This window comes from Hemitrygon akajei, chromosome 9 (genome assembly GCF_048418815.1).
Source record: "Hemitrygon akajei chromosome 9, sHemAka1.3, whole genome shotgun sequence".
NCBI lineage: Eukaryota > Metazoa > Chordata > Chondrichthyes > Myliobatiformes > Dasyatidae > Hemitrygon > Hemitrygon akajei.
The window spans coordinates 137,153,395-137,178,630 of record NC_133132.1 but is presented as its reverse complement, the minus strand read 5'-3'; the positions used below and the strand labels follow the sequence as shown (position 1 = coordinate 137,178,630).

General features: G+C 37.9%; 1 protein-coding gene across 10 annotated transcripts in view; it reads left to right on the top strand.

Annotated features, from left to right (window-relative positions):
* Window positions 1-25,236, top strand: part of agbl5 (AGBL carboxypeptidase 5) — a 135,875-nt gene that overhangs the window by 65,739 nt on the left and 44,900 nt on the right. For 8 of the 10 annotated variants that reach the window (XM_073057053.1, XM_073057051.1, XM_073057049.1 and 5 more), the window contains exon 13: window positions 23,795-23,910. In XM_073057053.1, the coding sequence (XP_072913154.1) occupies window positions 23,795-23,910 (116 nt within the window). Of the gene's footprint in view, window positions 1-5,111; window positions 7,619-23,794; window positions 23,911-25,236 lie in introns of those variants that run through there. The other 2 variants (XM_073057054.1, XM_073057055.1) reach the window with 2 other exon arrangements.

The following is a 25,236-nucleotide window of genomic DNA, read 5'->3' as shown; positions in this document are numbered from 1 at the left end:
AGAACACAGTATATATCACATTTTCTTTCTAGAAACTGTTGCAAGAATGAGGGACCAACATGATTCTATTGTTTTGAGATTTTCCTGATATAATTGGTTGTGCATTCGGTTCCACAAACTGATTAGAAGGTCTGTTCCACCACAAAATGCAATCTCAAATTTATCTTTCTTCCCCTCATTTTGGATTTTGATGGATAGCATTGCTGTTAAAGTAACACACACAAAATACTGAAGGAACTGAGCAGGCCAGGAAGCATCTATGGGAAAGAGTACAGTTGACGTTTCGGACCCTGTGTGGTTTTTCAGTGTTGACAAATTATCTTTAGACAAACTAAGTGAAAGATTGTTTGTTTAATGATAACTTTTCATGATAATGAAAGAGATTATATTTTATTGTTGTCCCAAGTAACCAGGGGATGGATAATTTAGTGTTTTTTTTTCTCCAAGTACAGCCATGTTTTGTATGCTTAAATGTCACCAAAGGGGAGCAAAAAAGTATTTGACTTGTAGACTTCAGTATTATTGAGAATAGCATTACATAGAGAAGGGAACTGATATTTTAAAGCCTATGAATTTGTTTATACCATTTGTGTATTTAGTTGTTTGCTATTTCTGTATTATCAATATTTGTTGGCCTCTAGATAGGCTAATTCTTAGTATGTATTGTATTTTCTATTTAACATTTAAGAAATAAGTTTCTTGTCCCAGTCTTTTTGATTTCTGAGATTCCTCCCTACCCAAACTCATACCTTTTAACTCAGTTCCATAATCAGAAGTCATTCTGTCTTGTCAAGTATAAGACTGTTCCTTATTTGGATGGGTGTTCGACGGACTGAGCTGGGCCAGTCTGCACATCTACTCTCACTTCCTTTGCAGTAGGTTGGATGTGAAAGATGATAGCTCCAGTTCTGGTAATGGCACTTTTTGGGAGGGTTTGACAGGGTAGATACTAGGATATTATTTCTGTCTTGCTCAGTAATAGGGTTATTGCCAGAACTGAAATTTGCTATTCCAGCTGAGAACCAGTTGGTGAAAAAAAATTAGCCTAGTTTGGAGATATGGATGAAAAAATAAGAAATGTTCTCATTTTGGAATGGCAATATACCACTGAAGTATATTAACGGTATTAAAATATAGAAGGAGGCTATGTCCTTTAATTATTGATAGGATGCCAAAAAAGTGGTCTTGCTTTGATTTGAGTCATTGGAAAATTCTTCATTTTGCTCATTACCATTCCTAGATCTGTAAGTAATGGAAGAACATAGAATTTAATGGATGTAGCACTATCATTCCCAAAGTTGAAAATCAGCTTTTTGCTGAAGAGCAGCTTAATATCAGGATTGTATTAGCTACCATAAGTCAGTACAGGGGGAAATACTGGATATTATTTTAATTATGTGCAAATTCTGTAAAAAAAAAAAAAAAAAAAAATAATTTCAAAAGTACTTTGTGGTTCCAATGAGAAGTTTGCTTACAAACAATGTAAGAGTGAATATGGATAGAAAGGAGGTTAAGTGGCAAAAACTGAGGAATTAATTCGTGTCTTTCTTCCTGATCCATGTACTTGAATGTGCCTGTGTCATTTCTGAAAAATGTAATTTGATGTTGGATATCATATCAAAATGTGTGGATAATACAGTGAACAGATGATGGTGAATGAGATTGCAATTTAATGTTATCAAGTCAGTAAATTAAATTCAAGACGTGTGCTAGATTTTTAAAATATACTTTTGATTTTGAGGTGGTGCAATATTGTTGCATGTAATTGATTTCTGCAGGGGAGTGCCACTTTTCATAATATCCCTCAGTCCACAGAAAGTTAGAAGCTTTTGAGAGGGTTGACAAGGTAGATACTAGGATATTATTTTCTTAGCCCAGAAAGTCTAAAATCAAAGTTTTAGACTAAGGGTGAAGGCTGAATTAGTGAACAGAATTCTTATTTTATTAGAAACTTGTGAATCTTTCAAAGTTTCTGCCATTGCATTCCACCCCTGGAGACTTAAGCAATGTTCCCAAGTGAAAGGAGTTCTAATTCAGGGAGGACTTCCTCTTCCCCCACATTTGAGAGGCAGTGGCATGGTACAGAGAAAAATGGAGTTCTCTGAATGTCTATGCTAACATTTATTTCCAAGCCATTTTCAGAGAAATTACTTGGATGTTTATCACGTTGCTTATAGAACTTAGTTGTTTACAAATCAAATGTGTGTGCACCTTTTCTTGTGCTTCAAAATGACTTGGCTACAGAGTATATTGACACATCCTGAGACGATGAACAGTTCTAGTTAAAAGCAGGTTATTTCTTATTTGACTGACTTTCAGAGTTGAGGATGTGAGGAGTATAAGCCAGGACCTTCCTGCAGTCAATAAATTGAAATTATCTGACCTTCAGTGTGATACCGAACAAGTCAGATGAGATTGAGATTGTCGTTCATACTTTTGTGCATATCTGTAGATAGCATGTATAAGAACTATAAATAAATGATCATATCTATATTGTTTTATGTTTAATACAACTGAAATTTTAAAATTAATCATCTAAGAATTTAAATTGCCTGTTTTAAGGCCTACTTTTAAATTTGTAGGTGCATGAACATCCACTTTTTGAATTTGATGTACCAATATTAAAAGGTTATTTTAGATATCGTTTGTGTAAATCTACCCATTTAAACAAGTTTTGAATACTATGGCATTCAAAGTAGCAAACTGATGTGTGCACCTATTGAAATTTGTTGTTACACTGAGCAATACTGCACAGCTATTTTGTATTTTCCATGATTCTACCTTGTATGTATATTAGTGTCCTACACCATTTTTATATACACAGACACAGACACACACACACACACACACACACACACACACACACACACTCCCCTGAGATTTGGTTTGAAACCCATACAAAACCTTAGTGTCATTACGCGTTGTTGTGGAGCCCAGTTTAAAAGAAGATTGAATCCTTTTGCCGTTTGCTGGCAAAGTTCAGACGTTCAAAAAGGTAGACATTTTTTTTCAATAACGTTTGTTTAGCTTGCAATAGTTTTAAGTAAAAAAAAGTGTGATGTAAAATTCCGTAAAACTTCAGTTATAGCAGCAAAGGCAATTGTATTTCCCAACTGGCACAGTGTTTCTTCAATCTCCTGTGGCTCTGGATTGCAGCTTTTGAATCCAGAGATGGAATTTCAGTATCCGGCATAAATGCTTGTGACCACTCTTCATCAATGTATTGGAATATCATATACAGGTTGAGCACCCCTTATTCGAAATTCCAAAATCCAAACAACTCTGAAATCCAAAATTTTTTTGAGCATCACCAAAGGAAGATTCCACAAGGTGCTGGGAAGGTTCACAGGTGATGCGCAAGTCTCTGCATATCTAATGCAGTCTCTGCACACGTCTAGTGAACAGAAATTAATGAAAAATTGAATAAACACTGCACAAAGCAAGATATAACGATCTTAAACGTGTATTGTAAGAGTGGATTCACCAATGTTGGTGTACATATACTACTTAAGTGTATGCTGATCATGAAATAAGCAAAGATCTTTCATGACAAACTGAATATTGAAGGTAATTCTGAGTACTCAGTAGGCTGGTTACAGAAATTTCAGATGAGGCATGATGTTAAATGGCCAGGATTATCACCGATGAAAATCTAACATGCTGAACAGCTTCATCAGTACATAGCATATGTCTGATGAACAAGTGTAAGACAAAGACTGCTTACTGGTAGCACAAACATTCAATATTGGGGATGATGGCGATGCCAAACAGCCACTGACTGCCGAGGTAGTGATAGCTATTAAAAATGTTACATAAAACTACCTTCAGCGTATATGTAGAAGCTGCATATGTAATGTAACTGTATTTCAAATTTAGACTTGGGTCACATCCCCAAGGTTTTTGGTTATAAAGATGGAAGCACTTCTGGCCCCAGGCATTTTGGAAAAGGGGTGCTCAACCTGTACCTCAATTTGAGAGCCTCCAGATTTATGCTACGTGGAAATTGAAGCATCTTAATTTACATATCTTTGTCTATTATGGAGATAACACAAGTTGAGGGCATATTGTCTTTTGAGATTGAAGATGATGATTAGAGATTGTAAGCAATTTTATTGCAGTTAAAGATTACAACTTTAAACAAAATATCAAGCACAGTCTTTTAAAAGTCAATAGACAATAGACAATAGGTGCAGAAGTAGACCATTCGGCCCCTCGAGCCTGCACCGCCATTCTGAGATCATGGCTGATCATCTACTAAAAATACCCGATTCCTGCCTTGTCCCCATATCCCTTGATTCCCCTATCCATAAGATACCTATCTAGCTCCTTCTTGAAAGCATCCAGAGAATTGGCCTCCACTGCCTTCTGAGGCAGTGCATTTCACACCCCCACAATTCTCTGGGAGAAGAAGTTTTTCCTTAACTCTGTCCTAAATGACCTACCCCTTATTCCCAAACCATGCCCTCTGGTACTGGACTCTCCCAGCATCTGGAACATATTTCCTGCCTCTATCTTGTCCAATCCCTTAATAATCTTATATGTTGCAATCAGATCCCCTCTCAATCTCCTTAATTCCAGCGTGTACAAATCCAGTCTCTCCAACCTCTCTGCGTAAGACAGTCCGGACATCCCAGGAATTAACCTGAAGAAGTCCTGAAGAAGATCTATGTATCTAACTCCAGTGAAGTTCTATGAAAGTTTGATTAGTGTGTAAGAATAAGTCAGGTGATCACACTCTATTCCTTCCAGTTCTATTAAGAAGAGTGAATAAAACTCAAGGGCAATTTAAAATTTTCATCATGGAAATTAGTTACGTGAACTGTGATTAAGCGATCCTTTCAGTTCTTGTGCCACATTATATTCATGTGTGCATGATTTTTGAATAAAGACCCATTCTTACTCATTTATCTTCTAGCAATAGATCTGAATATGCATATCTAAATTTATTTATTCCACCCAAGGCAGTAATATCCATTATTTGTTTCACTGATTTAGAATAAAGTTATAGTAAAAGTATACTCAGTAAACAAAGTAAGAACTTGAAATATTGCCTTAAAGGCAAATTTAAATGGCAAATGCACTACAATATAAAAACATTTACTTCATTAAAGCAATTCGTGACTGAGATGAAGAAATCAAAATGGCTACTTTCTTTTGAAGGCAAGTTACCATTTAAGTTTGTTTATTGTTGATTTTAATTATTAGAAGTCAATCCATTGTTAATTTAAAAACTTTGTTTTGTCACATTGCACCTTATATTAAAATACTATTTGCTTTCTATGAAGATAATTGGTTATGAAATGAATCATATTTTCTAACCTATTAGGGAAGTGAAGGATGCCAGATTGGTGAATTATAATGTTGATTATGAATATGGTTGCATGTGTTTTATTAGATGGAATGTGGAAAAACTTGGGCAAGAATTGAAACAACTGACATGGTTATAACTGTGATGAATGTTATGAATGTTAGTGCACATTTATTCATAATTCCTTGTTTGAATTGATACAGTAAAACAGATTCTGGTGTAAAATTGTATTGATGAAAATTGTACACTGAAATTTGGTATCTTGCTAATGAAGTCAAATGTGATTGCAAAAGCACTTTAGAGTCCACCTCTATCACTGAAATTTGGTATCTTGCTAATGAAGTCAAATGTGATTGCAAAAGCACTTTAGAGTCCACCTCTATCTTTTGTACCTCTAATACTTGACAGTAGTTTGATAATGGGTAATGTATGAAGTTATTTGAAGAAAGGATCTAAGTGACCTGAATTCTATTTGTTTTTCTGAAGTGTGAAAGCATACATTTCAATGGAAATGAGGATTTATCTTTTACTTATTGTTCTTCTTTCTACAAATTTCCATTCCTCACCATTTCGACATTCACAGAACTTTATAATACATGACATTGGATAAGTTTTAGCAGTAACATTCCTGGTTATTCGCTAATGGTTATGTGATAATATTTGGCAGTGGGCACTGAACTTTGTTAATGTAATTTTGAGACCATTTTGGTTTTTGTAGTATGGCTAAAATGTTGTTCTTGGTAATATCCTGAAAACAAAAGAAAACTGGAACTAGAACTGGAGCTGCTGATGCAATTGTAATTTGAGTTCCTTCAATAGAGTCTGTTTTACTGGTTAACAAAGTAAACTTTGTTTCATTACATTAAATATATATCAGCTAGCCGGTTTTACTGCTCATCTACATGTAAGATGTCTTATGCTAAAATGACAAGTTGAGGCTCATTTCAAGTAACTTCTTGTTTTGTTTATGTTTGATGTAATTACCTGGAGGGATCATTTGCTCAGCTGTGAAAATTTCATCAGAATAATTTTATTGACTTTGTCATATAAAAGATGCAGGCTTATAAATGTATTCAGAACTGTTTGAAAACTGATTTGGTGGCTTACTAGATTTGCCTTTTTTAACATTTATCTTTCACGACTGGATATCAGATAGGATTTGTGATATTTCTGATATTTAAAGATGCATTGGTTTGCTGTCAGAGTGTTTGAGATGTGCAGTATAATTGTTGTGAAAACTAAGTTCTTGTCTATAGGTATTGCACTTGAGATGGAAATTTGTGCAAGGCTTCAGAACTTTCTAAATTCATTTAGTGAGTTGATTGTGGTAACTTAATAACTTAATAACCAATGTCCAACTTCTGGCCTTTATGGCTTAAAGCTGCATATCGTAAACACCTTCCGCAGGTGACAGTCTGTATGTAAATATTGGTGCTTTTGTTTTTGCGGCAGTTAAGTTTTTTCTCAGTGGCACAGCTTGATTTACAACTCAGCAGTGAGTAAAGTGTGGAGTTAAAGCTTTTCACACTCCCTATCCTCATTGAAGTGTTTGCCTCTGTTCAGTGCATTCCCTATAATAGTCTGGGTTTGAAAACATCCAAAAAATTGTAAATTGACAAACAATTTTGCAGTAGTCTGATTTTCCATTAGCATTTATCTGATTCTACAGTAGATGGTTTTGAATAATTTAGAATTGAACCAATAGTGCTGAACAAGTTTTAGTACTTTTTGGAATTGAATTTGCATTTTTTTAAATAAAATTGTCTTTTATATTGGAAGTAGTTTTAGATTGTGTTTTGCTGTTGTAGTTTTGCACAGAACTATTTGAGACCTACAGTGCAACCAATGCTTTATTTCTTTTATTTTCTTCGTATGCTAGAATATGAAATATCCTGTTGAGGGGCAGAGGATATGGGGATGAAATTGCAGAATATTTTATGACATGAGGTAAGGTAAGAAAAATTCAGAAATGAGCAAGATATAAAATAGCACAACATTCATTCTGAAACATGAAAATGGTCATCTTAAAATGAATAATTTATTCCTGCTTAGAGGAAAGGTGAAGGTGCACAAGGTTTGTGCTCTGTTGTATGAAATAAGTCCAACATTTCTAATAGCACAAGTACCAAAGCAAGCAAGAATTTTTTTGTATGTGTTAAAGTTTGTAATTTATCCTTAGTGTCTAATTGATTGTATTTGATACCTTTAGAATATATTGATACTCCTATGAATAATTGACAGTTTCATATCTCTGTAATTTAAATATCCTTCAATAATTTTGTTATTCTTGTGGAGTTTGTGCAGTGTTTTCATATGTGTGTTTTTGGTAAATAAACTTTATTTATATGTTTTCAAAAATATTTTCTCTTGTATTGTTCCTTTTTTCAATGAGATCATGCGTGCACACATAATAACCAATGTGTATAAATTACAATAAGAACGTAAACCACTAGAAATACTTAGCATCTTGGGAACAGAGAGTTAACAATTCATCTCTTCATACAGATGTAGTCCAATCTGCTGAGTATTTCCAGTATTTTCTGTTCTTATTTTAGATTTCCAGATTTCCAGCATCTGGATTTTAAAGTTTTTTTTATATAGGTCCTAAGCCAGTTTATGCACTGATCTATTTTTAGTTAAAGGGTGGACGTTAACCTGAATACCACTTTGCCCATGCCATAAATAGTTTTATTATGTGTATATGGTAGGATATGTCTTGTGTACAATGTCTTATGTTTCACAGTATATACCATACTGTATATGGCATGTCTTATGAGGACAGGTTGAGCGAACTAGCACTTTTCTCTTTTGAGTGAAGAAGGTTGAGAGGTGTCTTGATATACCGTAGATGTCGGATTATAAGCCGCTACTTTTTTCCCACATTTTGAACAGCTTTGAACACTGCGGCCTTTACTACGGTGCGGCTAATGCATGATTTTTTTTCATGCCGCCAAAAACATTTTGCCTCGTAACAGTAGACCAATAAAATTGATGAGTAGTTCACAGAGGTCCAATGAAATTGTACGATAAATCAAGCGCACTTTCACAATTAAATTATTGTAAATCAGTCATTTGTACTCACCCTCATCAACATGGAAAACACTCGAAGAAAAGCATTGTGCTGCCTTTATGGCAGTTATTTAGTTTATAATATTTTCGCTTAGTAATTCATTTGTTAGTAATTTCTAAGTTAGAAGTGTTTTAACTATATTTGTTTTCTGTACTACATCCCGGGATGCTATGACGTCACACCCGGTTTCGCCGCGTCTTGTGGGAAATACCGGTTTGCGATAAACGGGAAGGTGGGGGGCGAGCGGCATTGGATCTGAGCGAACGCTGCTTTTTAAGTTAAAGGCGATCAATAACTTTTCCTGGTAGGCTGCAGTATATATATTTTTTACCAGTCGTTAGGAGATATTGGAATGTTGTTCAGTAAAAAAGTATACGCAACGTAATTTGTGTTACCGATATGTATGTATATTTAAAAGTAGCCGCGTTACAGGCACGGTTCGAAAAAAAGCATTTGCAATATGTATTTGTTTATGTTACCATATGGATTTAATTAAAAGTTAAAAAATCCTCACGTGTAATATCTTTCTGTGTAAATATCTCATATTACAACGTGGGACACCTGCGGCCGAAAATCTGGTGCGACCTAAAATCCGGTGCGGCCTGTACAAGTACAAAATTGATTTTCTTTCTAAAGTTAGAGCCAGCGGCTTTTAATCAGGTGCGCTCTGTAGTGCGAAATCTACGGTAATTGTACAAATGATAAGAGGCATAGATCTCATCATAAAACTTTTTCCCAGGGTGGAAATGGTTGATATGAAGGTACAGAATTTTAAGGTGATTGGAGAGAAGTATAGGGAGGATGTGAGGGGTACTTTTTTTTTACACAGAATGGTGGGTGCATGAAATGCCCTAAAGGGAGTGGCAATGGAAGCAGATTAATTAGGGACATTTATGAAACTCTTGGATAGGCACATGGTTGATAGAAAAATGGAGGGTTGCATGAGGTAAGGGTAAGCGTGATCTTTCAGTAGGTTTTAACACTCATGGGCATGTGGATAAAAGAAAAATAGAGGACTGCATGGGAAGGAAGTGTTAGATTGATCTTGGAGTAGGTTAAAAGGTCGGCACAATTTCTTGGGTCGAAGTGTCTGTACTGTGTACTATGATATAGACCTAAACTGCTTTTCTCACTACTTTGTGTAATGGAGTTGGTCTTTGGAGAAAGGTCAGATTAGTTTAACTGGCTATGTTTAATAAGTCACATAAATCCCACTGATTAGGAACCTGATTTGATTTGGTACTTGAGTTTGTTAATATTTAATGGTAGGAGCACTACATTTTTAAGATTCAGCTTCCGAGCAATCATCATTCCAGTGGACTTGGATGTTCAGCAGAAGGAATTTCCACCAAGTTACCCACAGCCCTTGATAGTGATGTCATCAGAGCATCTTATGAATTTTTTTTCACGTGGAGAGGATACGAAAATAAGAATGCGGTATTTTACAAAACCTGTGAATGTATTGGAAGCAAAGGAACACTGGCGACTTGTAATAGAAACTACATTGAATGTTGAATTGAAATTGGAAACTCTGGTTTTCAGTAGAATTCTTGGCGTTAACATCACTGGTCATTCTGGTAAGAGGACATTATCCTTTTTGATCTGCTGTGCTGTTCTATTTAATAATGTAATGAAAACCTATTTTGTATGAGTTACTGTCATAGCACTTGCTGCTTTGGTCATTTTTCCATCAGTGGAAGGCCAATTGCAGCGTTCCAGTGAGGTGAACAGTGTAAGCCAACTATATGTGAAATATTTGAACCAAGACAGGCTTTACAAAGACTTAATTATTTCCTCCTTGCACAGGTTTTTTTTTAAGCCAATCCTATCTGATCTGGCTGTACTGGTTCCCAAGTGAATTGCTGTTCTGGTCCTCTGTTATATGTTATGCACCTTCAACCCCCAAATAAGAATCAATTTGTCTCTGAGTTGGCCAAATAAGCTTTCATTTCACCTCTTTACCACTTTAAATGTAATAACTACCACAAGTTGTGGGATTTGAACATTTTTATTTAGCCAAGGAAGGTGTTGAGTACACACAGTGCCGTTATGCTAGATGGCAAAATCTGTTTGCAATCTAATTTCATGAAGTTGATTATCTCTCAGTTTCTGTAATAAAGTGGCCTACCTAATATCTCATCAGGAAACATTGGGAATAATTTCAATGTTCAGCACTGACATTAAATTGGTGATGTAAGTCAGCTGCTTGATGAGTACTTGAGAAAGGAAAACTTGATTGGGTGTTTAATTTACAGCCAGTTTGATACCACCAGCTGTCTGTCACCCCCAAAAGTGAAAACAATCCCTTTTTTTTATGATGAAGTGCTTTGTTTTTTCCTATTAATTTGTAATATTCTAAACAGGACATCAAAATTATACACTTAACAACTATCCTTAAATGTCAAATAATATTTCATTTACAATTAGTGCAAACTTATAAAAATCTGCTTGTGTAACACTGATTTAGAAAATCAAATTAACTAGTATTTCCATGTCGTCTTTTGCGGCTACTGTGAACTGGCTGCTGCATCCATTCTAATCTTAAATACAGTATTTTACCCTTAATTCCTCCTTGAGACCATAAGACATTGGAGCAGAATTAAGCCATTTGGCCCATTGAAGCTGATCCAGCATTTCATCATGACTGCTCCATTTTTCCTCTCAGTCCCAATAGAAACAGAAGCGTAGAAAGCCTCCAGCACAGTACAGGCCCTTCGGCCCACAAAGCTGTGCCGAAAATGTCCCTACTATAGAAATTACCTAGGGATATCCATAGCCCTCTATTTTTCTAAGCTCCATATACCTATCCAGGTGTCTCTTAAAAGACCCTATCGTATCTGCCTCCATCACCATTGCCGGCAGCCCATTCCACTTACTCACCACTCTCTGCATTTAAAAAAAAATACTAACTAACTTACCTCTGACGTCTCCTCTTTACCTACATCCAAGCACCCTAAAACTGTGCCCTCTTGTGTTAGCCATTTCAGCCCTGGGAAAAAGCTTCTGACTATCCACACGAACAATGCCTCTCATCATCTTTTACAATCTGCTGCCTTTTCCCCATATTCCTTCATGCCCTGACCAATCAAGAATCTATCAATCTCTACCTTAAATATATGTAAAGATTTGGCCTGTGGCAGCAAATTCCACAGATTCACCATTCTTGGGCTAAAGAAATTCCTTCCTATTTCTGACCTAAAAGACACTTATCTATTCTGAGATTGTGTCCTCGGCCCTAGATTCTCCCACCATGGGAAATATCTTCTCCACATCCACTCAACTGAGGTCTTTCAACATACATTATGTTTCAATGAGATCACCCCTCATTCTTCGGAAATCCAGTGAATACAGCCCAGAGACATCCATGATGTTGTGGGCTGAAACCTGCATCCCAATGTGTCTTAAGACTAATGATCATGCCTTTCCCTGTGACTTTAAGCCCAGGTGTTACACCTTGATCAGAAAGGAAAGTGTAGTTGAGGCCAAAGTTTAAACCAGTCATCATTTTATTGAATGATGGTTCAATAAAATGGTCAAAAATTAATGGTCAGATCACTCTATCTGATGTTTCAGCAGGATTGCAAATGGTGGAAAACGCAATTTAGAGTCCCAAACAGTTCTTCCAGTTGAGGCAACACTTCACCTGCGAATAGTTGACTCATCTATTTGTCTGATGCTTCCGATGTGGCAACCTCTACATTGGTGAGACCCATCGTAAATTGGAAGACTGTTTCATTGAGCACCTCCACACCATCTACCACAAGTGGGACATCCTATTGGCCAGCATTTTAATCTGATTCCCATTCCTGTTACAGCATGTTGATCTGTGGCCTCCTCTTGTGTCAAGATGAGGCCATCCTCAGGGTGGAGGAGCAACACCTTGTATTCTGTCTGGGTACCATCCAACCTGATGATATGAATATCAATTTCTCTTCCTGGTGAACAAATTCCACTGACCTCCCCCCATCATTCCCCACTCTGATCTTTCACTTCTTACCTGCCTATTACTTCCCCGGGTCACTTCCTCCTTCCCTTTCTCCTATTGTCCACTCTCCTTTACTGTCAGATTCTTTCTTCTTAAGCCTTTGACCTTTCCCATCCACCTGGTTTCACCTATCACCTTCCAGCTGGCCTCTTTCCCCTCCTCCCCCACCTTTTTATTCTGGGATCTTCTCTCTTTCTTCTCAGTCCTGATGAAAAGTCTCAGCCCAAAACGTTGACTGTTTACCCTTTTTCACAGATGCTGCCTGACTTGTTGAGTTCCCTCAGCATTTTGTATGTACTACTGTGGAAAACACTCAACAATTTCCTATCATTTCCCATTTAGGTAATAAATAGATCTTGACTTCCTCTTGTTAAAGTGTCAAATGCAGTTATTGGTGTACATGAAATACAAAGTGATGAAAGTTGACTTTAGCAATGCCACTAAAATGCAAGCTGTTGGACCCATTCCATTTCAGTAGTGAGTAACCTATTTCTTCTGTTCCATCAATGAAAGAAGCCATGTTTATAACAGTTGCTTCAATGAGTTGTGGTTTTTGACCTTTTCCATGTGGTCTTCATGATAAATGTCCATTAAACTGATTTTAAATATGTATATGAGTTTTTTTAAAGTACACTGTTAAATTTGCATTTAAAAGGAAAATTGGATGTAATGGTCTTTTGCCAAATACAATTAGAGAACTTTACCTATCACAACAGAGTACAACAGATAATTTGAAATAGATTATGTTATGACTTTCTGATAACCTGGAATTTATTTTTGAAATTGATTGTTGCAGCAATATTCATTTTTTTAAAACATGCTCTTTATTTATTCCATTCTTATGAGAAAGTTAAGCACAAAAACATTGCAGCAAATAAAAAGTTTGTGCTATGTTTTTAAGGACGGATAAAAATAGTTAAATAAGTTTGAGCTGAGGGTAAACATGAGGAAATCTGCAGATGCTGGAAATTCAAACAACACAGACAAAATGCCGGTGGAACACAGCAGGCTAGGCAACATCTATAAGGAGAAGCACTGTCGACGTTTCGGGCCGAGACCCTTCGTCAGGACTAACTGAAGGGAAAGATACTAAGAGATTTGAAAGTAGTGGGGGGAGGGGGAAATACGAAATAATAGGAGAAGACCGGAGGGGGTGGGATGAAGCTAAGAGCTGGAAAGGTGATTGGCCTATCACCCCACCAGCCTCCAGGTCCAACGTGTTATTCTCCGTAACTTCTGCCACCTCCAACAGGATTCCACTACCAAGCACATCTTTTTCTCCCCCCCCCCTTCTGCTTTCCGCAGGGATTGCTCCCTACGCAACTCCCTTGTCCACTCGTTCCCCCCCCCCCCCATCCCTTCCCACCGATCCCCCTCCTGGTACTTATCCTCGTAGGTGGAACAAGTGCTACAACTGCCCTTACACTTCCTCCCTCACCACCATTCAGGGCCCCAGACGGTCCTTCCAGATGAGGCGACACTTCACCTGTGAGACAGCGGGTGTGGTATACTGTGTCCGGTGCTCCCGGTATGGTCTTTTATATATTGGTGAGACCCGACGCAGACTGGGAGACCGTTTCGCTGAACACCTACGCTCGGTCCGCCAGAGAAAGCAGGATCTCCCAGTGGCCACACATTTTAATTCCACATCCCATTCCCATTTTGATATGTCTATCCATGGCCGCCTCTACTGTCAAGATGAAGCCACATTCAGGTTGGAGGAACAACACCTTATATACCGGCTGGGTAGCCTCCAACCTGATGGCACGAACATTGACTTATCTAACTTCTGTTAATGCCCCTCCTCCCCTTCTTACCCCATCCCTGACATATTTAATTGTTTGTTTTTCTCTCTCTCTCTCTCTCTCTGCCCATTACTCTGCCTGTTCTCCATCTCCCTCTGGTGCTCTCCCCCCCTTTCTTTCTCCTGAGGCCTCCCATCCCATGATCCTTTCCCTTCTACAGCTCTGTATCACTTTCGCCAATCACCTTTCCAGCTCTTAGCTTCATCCCACCCCTCCGGTCTTCTCCTATCATTTTGCATTTCCTCCTCCTCCCACTACTTTCAAATCTCTTAATATCTTTCCCTTCAGTTAGTCCTGACAAAGGGTCTCGGCCCGAAATGTCGACAATGCTTCTCCTTATAGATGCTGCCTGGCCTGCTGTGTTCCACCAGCATTTTGTGTGTGTTGAGCTGAGGGTATTCTGTTAGAAGCTTGAGAGAAGGTTAAAGCTAATACTTGCAATACTTGAATACCTAGGCATTCAAGAGTTAGAATTTTAAATATGCTGTGGTAAACAGTAAGCCAAAGTCGAGGGTGTTATTTTCTGAAACTTCAACAGAGAGGATAAAAAACCAGAATTTAAAACCTGTGCAGAAACAAGTCAAAATCATCAAAAGAACATGCTGAATAATTGCATAAATGCACCTTGATTGTGATTGTGCTGATGTGACTCTACCCAATAAAACTCTGAATTTTTATCAGTAATATCCACTTTTATGTGTGAACCTTTGTTCCCCATCTACTCTGTATCTAGTTAAACAAAAGAATTAAAGGTTAAAGCGCATTTTCCCCAGGGCAGAACTGGCTAATAAAAGGTGGCATAATTCTAAGGTGATTGGAGAAAAATACTGGGAGGTTGTCGCAGTAGTATTTTTACACAGTTGTGGGTGTGTGGAACACATTGCCAGGGGGTGGTGGTAAAGGCAGATACATTAGGAATGTTTGAGAGACTCTTAGATAGGCACATGGAAGTAAAATGAAGGGCTTTGTGGGAAGGAAACATTAGATTAGTCTTGGAATAGATTAAAAAGTCAGCACAACATTGTGGACTAAAGGTACTGTACTGTGCAAATAAATACAAAGTTCAAAGGAAATTTATTATCGAAGTGCGTATATATACTCTATGTCACTACATATAACCCTGAGATTCGTTTTCTTACAGGCGTACTCAATAAATACATAATAGAGTAATAATATAATAGAGTCAATGAAAGACCACACGAAGTTGGACGATCAACTGGTATGCAAAAGACAGCAAACTGAAAATACAAAAGGAAAGAAAGGATAATATAATTATTGAGAACATGTGATGAAGAGTTTTTGTAGGTTGTGGAAATATTTCAGTGATGGGGCAAGTGAAGTTATCCTCAAGAGCCTGTTGGTTGAGGGGTTATAATTGTTCCTGAACCTGATGGTGTGGGCCGTGAGGCTCCTGTACCTCCTTCCTGATGGCAGCAGTGAGAAGAGAGCATGTTCTGGGTAGTGGGGGTGCTGATGGCGGATGCTGCTTTCCTGTGATAATGCTCCATGTAGATTTGCTCAATGGTGGGGAGGGCTTTACCGGTGATGGACTGGGCTGTATCCACACAAGGGCATTGTTGTTTCTGTACCAGGCTGTGATGCAGCCAGTCAATATACTCTGCACCACATATCTGAAGGTTTGTCAAAGTCTTAGATGTCATGCCAAATCTTTGCAAATTCCTAAGGAAGCACAGATGCTGCCGTGCTTTCTTTGTAATTGCACTTGCATGCTGGGCCCAGGACAGGTCCTCTGAAATGATAAAACCAAGGAATTTAATGTTGCTGAGCCTCATCACCTCTGATGAGGACTTGCTCATGGACCTCCAGTTTCTTCCCCCTGAAGTCAATCATCAGCTCCTTGATCTTGCTGACATTGAGTGTGAGAGACTGTTGTTGTGGTACCACTCAGTCAGATTTTCAATCTCCCTCCTACATGCTGATTTCATCACCGCCTTTGATTTGGTCTATGACAATGGTGGTGTCAGCAAACTTGGAAATGACACTGGCACTGTACTTAGTTAGACAGTCATAAGTATAAACGAGTAGAGCAGGGGGCTAAGCATGCAGTCTTTTGCTGCACCTGTGCCGATGGAGATTTTGGAGGGGATGTTGTTGCCAATCTAAACTGACTGGGATTTGCAAGTGATTAAATTGAGGATGGAGTTGCACAAGGAGGTACTGAGGCTGAGGTGTTGAAATTTGCTGATTAATTTTGAGGGGTTGATGGTAAATGTATCATTGTAATTGAAAATCAGGTTAATGGAATTAAAAACATACATTGCAGATGTTTATCAAGAGAATTAACTGTTCAAATAGTAAGCTTTTGGTAGCAAGTGCAATTCAATAGAATATTTACAATTCTATTGGAGCTTGCTTGGTAATTGTAATATGCCATAAACATTTAATAAGCTTTTGCAGCATAGCATGTTATGTCATTTCAATGACAAAATATGATTAGTTTTGCTTTGTCTGCTATGCCAGTTTCTGCCATGAGTTGGCTTTTCATCAATGAAAATATAATGACCACATATCCTTTCAGATACCAGAAAGGATAAACATAGTTTATATTTTATTCCAAGCAAACAAATGTTGAAAAACACTTTTTTGATAATGTTATTTATCATTTTAGTAATGTTCATACCTGATCAGCATTGGTGTACATTAAATCACAGATGTGTTTGTTTTTGGTATTCTCTTCACTTTTGAAATCATATCCTGAAGATGGTTCACTTCTGTAGCAGAATGCAGCCTGAAAACCTGCAGGAGACCAATTATGCTGTAAACAAGCTCTCCAGTCAGCATTTGCTTGTTGCAGCCTAGCACTTGTATTACTAGGCCTGAGAAGCCCAGGCAGCTTACTTCAATAGTTATACAATAATACACATGGCTGACTTTGATTCTGAACCCTTTAAGCATCTGAACTGGAGGTCTGTTAATACTGCCTTTGAGTTGCATAAATCTTTGTGGATCTTGTTACTGTTGTTTCAGTGTAGAGAATATGTTGTATTTTAACCATCTGTCTCTCTGAATTACGAACATTTAGCAATAACTTCACAAAACTTGTGTACTACTGTGATTAATTAATACATATTATTTGGGGGCATGGATATTTGAAAGAAAACAAAAGCACAATTCTGGTTTTGCATTTCCTGAACAAATTGTTAGACTTATTTTATATTCATGCTTTATATACAGTGAAAGGACTGTTCAGGTAAAATGCCTCAACTTTTAGGAATTATAGGGTAATGATTTTGATATTTTCTATTAAATGTTAGTAGTAATTTTCTTCAGTGAAGAAGGAAAGGAAAATTTTAACTAGGTATTGCCCTTGGTTAAGGTGCTGGAGGGACAGTGATTAAATTACCTTGGAAGTAGCCCAGAGGTCTAGATGAAGAATCTAGAGGCATTCATTCAGATTCCACCATGAACTTTAAATGCAGTTAATAATCTAAGTTATTTTAAAAGAAGGAATCTTAGTATTGATCAAGACCAAATCTTCCCAAACCCGAAGCTCTGAATGAACCAGGAGAATAGCAGTCTGCTGAGGCCTAGATCTGTGCTGGTTAAGACCCGCGGTCCAAAATCAAGGTTTTGGGCCAGGTACCAGGTACATCCTACAGAAAGCCATCATGAGAGCTAAAAGCAGTTCTGAATGTGTTGTGAATTATGTTTTGTGCCTGTGGTACTTTGCAATACATAATTTTAAAAATTATAAATTTCAGATATATAATAATTACGTAGTGCAAAAAGAGAAAAATAAATAGTGAGGTAGTGTTCCTGGTTTCATGGTCCATTCAGAAATCTGGTGGTGGTGAAGTTGTTCCCAATATTTTGAGTGTGTGTCTTCAGCTTCTTGTATCTCCTCAATGGTAGCTTTGAGAAGAGGGCACGTCCTGGTTGATGAGGGCCCATAATGATGGATTCCGCCTTTTTTCTTTTTTAAGCATCAACTTTTAATGTTTCTAATGCCCATGATGGAGTTGCCTGAGTTTGCAGCCTTCTGCAGCATTTTCCAATCCTCCATACCAGATGGTGATGCAATTAATTAGAATGCTGTCTATGGTACATCTGTAGAAATTTGCAAGAAGCATTGGTGACATACCAAGTGTCCTCAAATCCTAATGAAATACAGCCACAGTTGTATCTTTGTAATTGCATCAATATGTTGCATACACTTGTGGTCTTTGAAAAGGAAAATAACACTACACCTGTGGAAATCTTTACAGTAGCTGGTGACTGTGGGATCTCTCTCTCAGAGACCAATGTCCGAACATCCCTCAAGAGGGTGAACTCTCGCAAGGCATCCAGTCCTGACAATGTACCTGGCTGGGTACTTAAAACTTATGCTGACCAACTGGCTGGAATGATCAAAGACATCTTCAACCTCCCTCTGCTTCAGTTTGAGGATCCCACCTGCTTCAAAAAGGCAGTGATCATACCAGTGCCTAAGAAGAACATGGTGAGTTGCCCCAATGATCATCACCCAAAAGCACTCACGCTTACTGTGATGAAGTGTTTCAAGTGGTTGGTTATGGCTAGAATTAATTCCTTCCTGAGCAAGGAACTGGACATGCTTCAATACGCAACAGGTCTACAGAGGAAACATTCTCACTGGTTTTCCACTCTGCTTTGGAACACCTAGGCAACCACACGAAATATGTCAAGTTACTGTTTATCAGTTACAGTTTGGCATTCAACACCATCATTCCTTCAGTACGTACAAAGAAGCTTTAAACCTGGGTTTCTGTACCTCCCTCTGCAACTGGGTCCTTGACTTTCTTACTGGAAGACCACTATCAGTGCAGAGCAGTAATAACATCGGTAATGGCAATCAACACGCATGCACCTCAGGATGCATACTTAGCCCACTGCAGTGCTCTCTGCAGTCATGATGGTGTAGCTAAGCACCATCAATAAATTTGCTCATAACACAACTGTTGTTGGTAAAATCTCAGATGGTGATGAGGTGGTGTACAGGAGAGAGATAGATGGACTGGTTGGGTGACCGTACAACAACAATCTCACTCACGTCAGGAAAATCAAGGAACTAATTCTTGACTTCAGAAAAGGAAAGTCAGAAAGAAAACACATCAGTCCTCATTGAAGGGTAACAGTGAAAGGATGAGCAACTTCAAGTTCCTTGGCATCAACATATCAGATTTATCCAGAACCCAACACATCAATGCAATCACGAAAAAAGCAGGCCAATGTGGCTTTACTTCATTAGGAGTTTGAAGAGATTTGATACTGTATGTCATGAAACAGTTTAGATTTTTAAAGAAGTATATGGAGAGCATTGTGTCCAGTTGCATCACTGCCTGGTATAGGGGCTCCCTATTTGGAATGGGCAGGATTGAAAGAAGCTGCAGAGGGTTGCAGACTCAGCTAATTCTACCATGGGCACCATTGACGACAAAAATGTGGCATCAATAATGTGCTTCAAAAACATGGCATCCATCGTTAAGGACTTTCACCATCTGGTACATGACCTCTTTTCCTTACTACCATAAGGTAGAAGATACAGGAGCTTGAAGATCATACTCAGTGATTTAGGTACACTTCTGCCATCAAATTTTTGGATGGTCCGTGAACACTACTTTGCCATTCCCTTTTTTGTACTATTTATCTTTGCATTTTGTAGATTTTGGTTTTGCGCTGTGCTGCTGCATGTCAGAGATAAATCTGATTCTGAAGGTATTACTGGATTGTTATAAAACTCAAATGAGTTAACAAATATCCACATGGAAGGAAATCTGTCGTCTTATCTGAGACTTGACCTATATGAGGCTCCAGACCCACAGCAATATGGTTGATTCAGAAATGCCTTTGAAAATTAAACTATTTGGAATGGGCAGTAAATGCTGGTCTTGTCAGTTATGTCCAGGTACAAAACAAAGTATAAATAAAATTATAATTTATTACTGTATGTTTCTTGTTACATAACTTTTACTTGTTTTGATCCTTTTAGAACACTAATATACCAATACATTGAATTGATTTACAAAATTCTATTGCCCACCTCTGTTATCAGCTATATTTTATCTTCCCTTATATAAGATGGAAAAATCCAAAGGTCAAGAAAGTACTTTTAAAAGCAGTTATCTTGGTGTGGTGGGGTGAGAGGGAAGATGGTTAAGAATCACTTGAGATCAGTTGTTATTCTGATACAGTAAACTGAATGCCTTAACCAACAATGAAGCGACAAATGTAACGGGTTATTTTTGACTACAGTTGAAGTTACAGAAGGAGTACTGGAACCACAGAAACCATGCAGATTTTCCAAGTTAATATACCATAGCCACTGCTGTGCCTTCAATTCAGTTTGCCTTGCTACTGTACTGGGGCATATGACTGACAGAAGAGATACAAATGTGCTTTTAAAAACAAACTCTTTTATGGGAGGCTACACCTTTCTCAAAGATTTGAGGGCAAATGAAAATTGGATCAAATGTAGCAATCAGCAAGGACAAGGAGCTCTAGGATACACATTTTAGAGAGAGTGATGACAGTTTTAAAAGCAAAGGGAACAGAGGAAACCATTTACAATGGTAATGAAATAGGATTCCCATAAGGATTGTGGGCAAAGGTTAATAACAGCAGCAGAAGATTTTAAGGGCAAGCAAAGCATTTGACAGGAGATGGAGGGAGGGTGTTGTTTTTGCACCAACAGACTGCATATGTTTGAAAAATGGGATTGCTGCAACCACATAATTTTCTCTGATGATTTTGAATTATGAGAGGTGGAGGATAACATCTGACACAGTCCAGCAAGATACGAGTGGTTAAAATAGTTCTGTGTCATACATGTACTCCAGTGCATACTTCTTGAGCGTGAGAGTGAATTTAGGGGCCAATCAAGAAGAACAATCGGGTGTGAGACCACAACAGTTTTCAGGGGATAAGGACACTAAAACTGGGCATGAGCAGGTGATTGAAGAAGACATAATCTGCTGAGATATTCCAGTAAAAGAGAAGCAAAGCCCTGTTTTGTGCAATGCCCAAAATTGTAAATATAAGTAATCTGGGGGAGAGAGTTTTGCCCAGGAGTTATACAGGAAGAAATGAAGCAAGGCAATGTGGGCACAACAAATTCTGCAGATGTTGGAAATCCAGAGGTAAGCACACAAATTGCTGGAGGAACTCAGCAGATCAGGTGGCATCTATGGAGATGCATAAACAGTTGACATTTTGACTGAGATCTTTCATCCAAGACTGGAAAAGAAGAGGGGAGAAGGCAGAATAAAAGGTGGGGAGAGGGGAAGGAGTACAAGCTGGCAGGTGATGGGTGGAACAGGTGAGAGAAAGGTGGGTCGGGGGAGGGGGTTGAATAATAAGAGAAAAACACAAAACGCTGGAGGAACTTAGCAGCATATATGAAGAGGAATAAATGATGATATTTTGGGCTGAGACCCTTAATACACAAGGCAATGTCATAGGTCAGTGGGAAGGGAAATGTATGATTATGGATGGAGAAGGTACCTCAGGAAATGGGGGAGGGGTTGCAAATGAGTCATCTATAAGTGGATCATGACAATTGTTTTAAAAGCAAGAAGAGAATTTAAAGAAAAAATATTCAAATATAGGGAAGAGAGACCCATTTGTGACTTCGTACATTGAGCAGACAGTTAAGTAACACCATTGCTATTTACTGCTGATGCAGAGGCAGGGGTGTAGATTCCAATAATTGCTTTGGAGAATGAAGAGAGAAGCATAAACAAACATTTGTGTGGTTATTTGGGAGGGATGAAAAATTGATAGGAATTTAAGACTCAGATGAAAAGTGATAAAGACATAGATTGCTGGACAAGAGGAAGGAAAGGTACATTTCTGGATGACAAGATAAGTATATGACAGTAGCCCCCTTAAGAAGCCATAAGTAATTTGCTTTTCCAGTCTATAATGCTAAGTAGAAAACTTTTTTGTGGGGGACGTGTGAAGGAATCAATAACTTATCAAAATTTATTTTCCTTCAGTCTTGCTTCATTTAAATGTCAGTTTACATTCTAAATATAAAAGTTCATTCCCATCTATCTTTGACAGGTGGAAGAGCCCAAGGGGCCAAGTGGCTAACACTTGCTCCTATTTCACAAACAGTTAATTGGGTCACATCAGGACCAGTACATTTTGGTCCAATGAAGTGGCTGTCTCAATTAACCGAAGTTTCATGGAAATGGTTAAAAATACTGTAGTATAAAAATATAAACTACCATTTAACTGAGTAGCAAACTATTTAAATGAAGTACAGAACAAATTAGAACACTACCAATACCACTACAGTACTATAAAACTGTATTAGCTCCTAATAGTTATCAATAGGGGAATTCATCTAGTGTACACTGCTGTGTTGTTTTTTGATTGACTAAAAATGAGCAAAATCTGAAGGCACCTAGTTCAGATAATGAAGTGCCTTTCGGTAATTACATCCTCCAAATTTTCATTTTCATTATAACATTCAAGACAATTGTTAACACCTTCAAATTCTTCACAGTGCCTAACTTGTTGAGTCAACAAAATCATTTCATTTTCACTCCCTGCTGTTTCTGACATCTCCAAGACTGAATGCTTGAAACCACAGTGAGCAAAACAGTTAATTGTTTTACTGCTTATTTCCCACCAGCCATCAGTGACAAAAGTCACTGCGTTTTGAACACAAACACAGGCAACTGAGGATATTTAAAAAGTGTTCACGTGGTTTAATGTCTAAGGACCACACAATTTCACAATGCTGATGCTAGTTAGAAACTGTTGGGCAACAGTCTCCTGTCCCAGTGGAGCAGCATAGTATCCCAAATAAATGAAGAAAACCCTGACTATTTTCTTGATTAGTTTTTGTTCTTTAAGAATTGTCCCAAATACGTGGCTGCTTTGATTAATTGTTGGCCCAATTAACTGGAATCCACTGTACTTTGTAACTTTCCTTCTATAGGAAGACTTAGAGGTACTTTGTTCCTTTGATACAATTGGTTGTGGAAAATAGTAAACACCCAAACAGCAATGCCAACAGAATTATTCTGAAGCATTAATAGTATTGATTAAATTTCAGAAATAATATTGAAATTTTAACACTACATGATTGCGCAAGAATAATAATTTTAGTGACATTCTCATTTATCTTCCCTATAAACTTGTTTTTTTCCCTCTTTTTTTTCCCTCATGGTAATCTGGAAACTCCAGGCATTACTGAGTGTTCCTCTGAACCAATTATTAGGTTATGCAAAAGACTATGAACCATCTCCATGGCAACATAGGTGTTCATTTCCATTACTATTTTGATCTTTATGAGTTCTTTAAATAAGATCACAGAACTCATTAAGATAGCTAGAAACTTACTCAGTTTGGAAATGAAAAACTTGTTGTTGAGATTACCATCCTATTTTGAAGAATGAACTATATTATACATGTGCTGGAGTGTTTGTACAGATGAAAATAGTAAAAGTATCTGGAATATATGGAACTTAATGAGTTGCAACAGCAAGAACTGGGAGCAAATTAATTTCCTGAAATACAGTAATCTGAATTTGGAAATATATGATCAAGACAATTGAAATTCTGTTTAACAGAGTGGTGAAAATTAATAAAACTTACAAAGTGCTGAATGCTTATATTTACAATTATTAACATTCTAGGGTTCAAAGGTACGATCATGCCTGGTGCATTTATCAATGGCATTCCTCAGGAAATTAAAGAACATGCTCAGACATTGGAAAATATTACAGTTACTGGAAGAACAAGCATTGTGCAGGTACAAAACAACTTATTTCAATGTCGTGAATAAGAAGAACAGTTCTAAAGTAGTTCTGAAATACAAAACTAAATTGCTGCCTTTCAACATCCTGACTTTCAACTGTAATTGAGTAAAGTAATTAGATTACCAATATATTTGTAGACCAGATTTGTGGACTATTAACTAAAACTTTAGATCAAGCATGCCAAATACCCTCTATACCATCCTTTCAATTTGTGCAGCCATTGCCAAGGAGCTATGAACTATGAAAACTGTTCAGGTCGTGCAATGAACATTGACCTTTACATTTGACCTACCAAGAAGCAACATGTCACACTTGACTGGGTTAAATACCACCTGCGGGCAGATTTGCTAGAGCTGGAGCTTAACATCCAAGGATGCACCTTATATTGAAAGGACAAGCAGTTAGATAAAGGGGGTGGTGTGGCTCTGTTGGGGAAAAAAATAAATCAAATCCTTAGAAAGACATGACATAGGATTGGAAGATGTAGAATCCTTGTGGGTAGAATGAAGAAACTGCAAGGGTAAAAAGACCCTGATGTGAATTATATGCAGGCCTCTATACAGTAGCAAGGATATGAAATACAAATTACAACAGGAAATAGAAAGGGCATGTAGAAAGGGCAATGTTATAAGACCACAAGACGTAGGAGCAGAATTAGGCCATCTGGCCCATCAAGTCTGTTCTGCCATTCAATAATGACTGAACCTTTTATATAAAAAAAAATCTCCTCAATCCCAGTTCCCGGCCTTCTCCCCATAACCTTTGATGTCATATCCAATCAAGAAACTAGCAATCTCTGCCTTAAATACACCCAACGACCTGGCCTTCACAGCTGTATGTGGCAACAAATTCCACAAATTAGCCACCCTTTGGCTAAAGAAATTTCTCCGCATATCTGTTTTGAAAGGCCACCCCTCTATCCTGAGGCCATGCCCTCTTGTTCTAGACTCTCCCACCATGGGAAACATCCTTCAACATCTACTCTGTCTAGACCTTTCAAAATTCGAAAGGTTTCAATAAGATCCCTCCTCATGCTTCTGAATTCCAGCGGTACAGACCTAGAGCCATCAAACACTGCTCGTATGATAACCCTTTTATTCCTGGAATCATCCTTGTGAACCTCCTCTGGACCCTCTCTAATGCCAGCACATCTTTTCTAAGATGAGGGGCCCAAAACTGTTCACAATAGTCAAGGTGAGGCCCCACCAGTGCCTTATAAAGCCTATCACATCCTTGCTCTTGTATTCTAGACCTCTTGAAATGAATGCTAACATGGCATTTACCTTCCTCACCACTGACTCAACCTGTAAGTTAACCTT